Raw genomic sequence first — 4,727 nt, 5'->3', positions numbered from 1 at the left:
CTGAGCTGATCTTTAATGTCTAAAAAGCTAATTATTAATTCTTTAGGCACACATTCATTATTACACAGAGGGTAAAAAGGTAATATTTAAGTAAACACGATTGGATGATTAAACTTTGACTATCCTGGACATATTTTAGTGGAACGAATACCCCAAAATGTCAACTGTTAATTTAAAGGTGAGGATCGACTTTTTACAACTATGCATCAGACCCTGAATCTTAAAATAAACATTTCTTTTTTTTAAAAGGGCCAGTTCACCCAAAATAAAGGGAGGATTTGTATTTCCTATCAACACTTGCAGAATTTGTGAATCTGTTTTCAAAGACAATATTGACCTTTAATATTCACTTTAAGCCAACTTGTAATTCTTTAAACTGCCTGGAAAAAACTAACATTTCAGCAAAAACGGCAAGTCTCATGTAAGTCGTTTTATTGCAACTTTTTCTACTGAAGGTTTATTTCTTAATCAACACTAAGTGATAAAGAGGAATATTGTTTCATGGTAGTTACTTGAGTGAACTGACCCTTTAATAGGATACTCTGGATTTTTTGAAGTGGCTTGAATGAGGTTTTTATCCATCATTAGTGTATTTCCTACAGTAGAGAAGCAGCTCAAGCTGTGCTCTCTTTAAAGCCACCAGACTCCATTGACAATAACAGTAATTTTACCTGGCAGGTTTGTGTTACTGTGTGACATTGGTGAATTCAAACTGACACTTTAAAACAGTAAAGTGACACAACAACACAAACTAACTAACCGACCTGTGTTCTGCAAAGTAAAATTAAAGCTTTTGTTAAAGGAGTCTGGTAGCTTTGAAGAGAGCATAAATAACTGCTTCAGTCTTCCATTGGAAAGAGGAGAATGTGATGAAAATAGTCTAAATATAGCATACACTAAAACTGATATTAATGTTTAATTAGATTTTTTTCCAGCCATCTACTTTAGGTAATACACTGACTATGGATTAGTACCTCATACAAGCCCACTTAAACAAATCTGAACCACTACTGTTTAAACTGCAGCATTGTAATAAATGCTACAAAAGAAGCCATAACAGACACACTGAGCCAACTACACAGATATCACTTTCCAACAGGTTTACCTCAAAACTGTTACTGCGGTCACAACATTTCTCCTGTTTAGTAAATCATCAGTAAATGCAACGTTAACATCGGCCTAAATATTTAAAACAGTCTGTTACCCATCTTTTTATTTTCTGTTGAAACATCTTGTTTACAAAGATCGATGATGTCACGTTGTTTATAGTTACAAATTAAACCTCTAAAAACAGAATTAAGGCTATATTTTGTTTTAAAATTGTGGGTTGAATTTGCCTATCCTGCTTAAAAATATACCAATTAAAAATGATCTTGTTTTAATTTTGCATTGTCAAGTTGCTTTCTTTGAATAAAAAAGATGTATATAACTTAAAAATGAAACTTTTGAAGAAATCTGCCAAGAAGTCAAAACGTAAGCATTCATTTCAATTTTCTATAAGTTTTTATTTTACATATACTACAGTTTTTTGATAAAGACCACTTTCTTGACATTTGTAGTGTAAAGGAAAAAGAAGATGAACAGGGTTTTTGGCTTTTCAAACATTTTTGACTGATGTTTATTTAAAAAAAAAAGAAAAGAAAATTATTTTAAGTAAACCCAGTTAATGACGGAACTGAATGACTGTATTTTTTTTTCTTCTTTTTTTAAAAACTTTCATCCACAAACTAGAAGATATAACTGTTAAAATGCAAAGTTGTTTTGCTGTCTTCACCGTTTCAAGCTTGTTTGCATGCAGTGTTATAAGTTTGGATAGCAACATCTCACAACTGAATATATAAAGAAAAAAAAATGCTACTTTATCAGTCAAACAAATTGCACCTTTTTTTCTCTTTTGGATTTTTAGGACATATTGCACACGTCAGATAACGCCCCCCTCAAAAAAAAAAAAATAGAATCAGAAATATAATTCCTCACGTCTCCTCTTCATTAATGCTAATTTATAAAAACAGAACTGATGAATGTCACACAGTGAAGACACAGTGATTGAGATACGCCAGCTCTGGTATGATCACAGTAATAAACCCAGACCTGGCGACCTTTTGACCTCTCATTCAGTCTTTACTGAACATTTTTAAATCAGCTTCACTAACGTTACTTTGCTACAGTAGCTCCTAAAATACTTCAAATTGAGTAATAAACGAATACAGAACAGCTACGGGTCTAATTCAGAAGCGTCGGCTCGTCTGCAGATTTTCATGTGATTGTCTTCTCACTTGTGATGACGAGATTGTTTTTCTCTCCGATGAAATGCTTCAAACAAAACTGTATCAACAGTAGTAGTTTGTGTGTGTGTGTGTGTGTGTGTGTGTGTAGCCCCTTCTGGTTTTAATATTAGCATGATTAAAGATGGAGAAACTGTCACGATGCAGAATGATTACTGTACAGAGCATTTTGACATGACAGAAGGTGGTTTTTGGTGATTAGTCTAGCCAGAAACAAAACACACATTTTGCAGATTTTAAACAGAAACAGGAGGAATACATTCTTTTAATTTTTTTTCCAGGTCCGTGTTGCTGAAGGAGAGCGCAGTCCAGAGCAGAAAGAGACGCGCCGCAGCGATCCGTTTCATAGATAACTGTTGAGGTTCCTACGAAGGTCTGAAACAGTTTTGAAAAGTCTGGAGCGGGATGTTCATGATTTCAGGGTGAGAACGTTGCAGGGAAATGTGAGATGAAATACATTCAGCTTCAGGTCAATCAAACTCTTGTTTCTGCAGGAACCCCCCGGATCTTTTCAAACACTGAACTTTTACTTTTCTGCCGCGTCTTCCGGGTCCCAGCGGCGACCCCGACGCTCGCTTCCACTCTCCTGTTAATGGCTTAGAATCCAGTGCACTGCTTCTGCAATTTAATACAGTTCTTTATATATTCATTTATATATCTTTACATCTTCTTTAAAATAACTCGAGTGGCTTTCCAACCACTGCAGGACAAACAACAAGCTGCGATGATGTCGAAGCTGATGATTGATGAGATTTAAAAACGGATTTCCCTCTTTCAGCTTTATGTTCAGATCGAGTTTATCAGTAAAGCATTGGAACCTTTTTTTTCTTCTTTTTTTCTTTTTTAAATCAGCCGTCTACTGTCAGACAAAAAAGGCTTTACGTAACGTGATTTCACAGTCTGAGGAGTCTGTGACTTCAGTAACACTGTCTTTATCTCTGGAGGCTACAGATGCAGAGTTAGAATGGAGGAGAAGTTAATACGCCTACAAAAAATATGTACAGCAGGTTAATGGATTTATCCATGAAGTAAAGCATCTGGTGATTGATGAGTAAAGCTTAAAGAGGTGAAGCTAAATGTTCCTTTTTTCTCTGCTTGATGAATCGCTGCTGCAGGCACTGAGCACCACGGTGCAAAAAAATAAAATAAGATATTAATTTTAAAAAAAAATCAACACACAGACGACGCACCTTTCCAACTCCTCGTTTCATAATTTGTAGATTTCCTTTTTAACTTCAGAGGAAAAAGTCCGGACTTTGCAGCGGTGGATCGGGTCTCCCTTGTTCAAAAGCATCCGTGCTACACAGAGGCCCCAGAGTTCAGTGCTTCAGGACCCCCCGGCTGCCACAGTGACGCTGAGTGATGGGTGAGCTACATACAACACCTATGAAAAGTGTTCACCCTTTCTCAATTTTAATTGTTCTACAACATTGATTCAAAGTGGATTTGAAGTGGCTTTTTTGACAATGATCAAAAGAAAAGACCCTTTAAAGGGATAGCTTATATTTTTTTTTTACGAGGTACTTAATTATAGTCAGTGTATTACCTACAGTTGATGGCGGTCGGCCAAGCAGGTAGCAGTACTAATTAATGTACTGCTGTGGACGGGAGCAACTAAATGTATTTTAGCCACCTAAAAAGAAATCTTGTCAAAGTCACCAAACTCCATTGACAGAAACCATTTTTAATTTAACTTTTTAATAATTAATAGTATTGATCAGTAGAGAGGCACTTTTTCTGCTGTTCCTTGTCAATAAAAAGCCACATAAATGATGTGTAAACAATAAAACTTAATTTTTTCAGGGGTTAACACGGTTTATAGGTTCTGTAACGCCACGCTGGGGTCAGACATTATGATCTCTGGCGTTCATTTCCTGTTCAGAGCACCTCGATGAACACCAGAGATCAGGAGTACCTGTCAGCTGAGGTTCAGGCAGACGGGACACATGACAGATGATCCTGCTCGGAGCTTCCTCAGGCCCCAGGCGGCCTCTGGAGCAGAACGGACGGCGGTCGGATGCATAGGTTTGACTTGAGGAATGCTACCCCGCCTGGCACGCCACAGTTTTTCGGGCTCTTTTCGAAGTGCAAATGATTGAAGGGAGATAGATGAGTTGGTTGGTTGTGAGATGACGTCGGAAAGGAAAAAAAAACAAGTGTTTGGAGGTGAAGCTGCAAGGACTCCTAGGAGATGATCTCTAGGATGTAGAAAACCAGCTCCATGACCACCGGGCCCTCGCTCAGCTGACACGCCCCGCCGTGGATGACGGGGATCAGAGCGCTGTCCAGGTCGCTCAGGTACTGAGGCAGCAGAGGCTGGCCGTTACTTCCTGCCAGGTAACCCACCTGTAACCATGAAGACAGGTTAGACCGGAGACTCACTACAGTCAGAGTACAGGGAACCACTTAGAGTCAGTAGATTGGTGTAAAAGTGCATTTCAG

The 4,727-nt window shown here is 38.0% G+C and overlaps 1 protein-coding gene across 2 annotated transcripts in view; it reads right to left on the bottom strand.

The window, feature by feature from the left end:
* Positions 1-1,484: 1,484 nt before the first annotated feature.
* The window catches only part of zfyve9a (zinc finger, FYVE domain containing 9a), a 31,967-nt gene continuing 28,724 nt past the window's right edge, over positions 1,485-4,727 (bottom strand). For both annotated transcript variants that reach the window (XM_059345398.1, XM_059345399.1), the window contains exon 19: positions 1,485-4,631. In XM_059345398.1, coding sequence (XP_059201381.1) covers positions 4,470-4,631 — 162 coding nt within the window. In that variant the 3' untranslated portion in view covers positions 1,485-4,469. The remainder of the gene's footprint in view (positions 4,632-4,727) is intronic.

The sequence above is a fragment of the Centropristis striata genome, chromosome 11, assembly GCF_030273125.1.
Source record: "Centropristis striata isolate RG_2023a ecotype Rhode Island chromosome 11, C.striata_1.0, whole genome shotgun sequence".
Lineage (NCBI taxonomy): Eukaryota > Metazoa > Chordata > Actinopteri > Perciformes > Serranidae > Centropristis > Centropristis striata.
The sequence above is the reverse complement of the archived record's forward strand: the minus strand, read 5'-3'. Positions and strand labels throughout refer to the sequence as shown.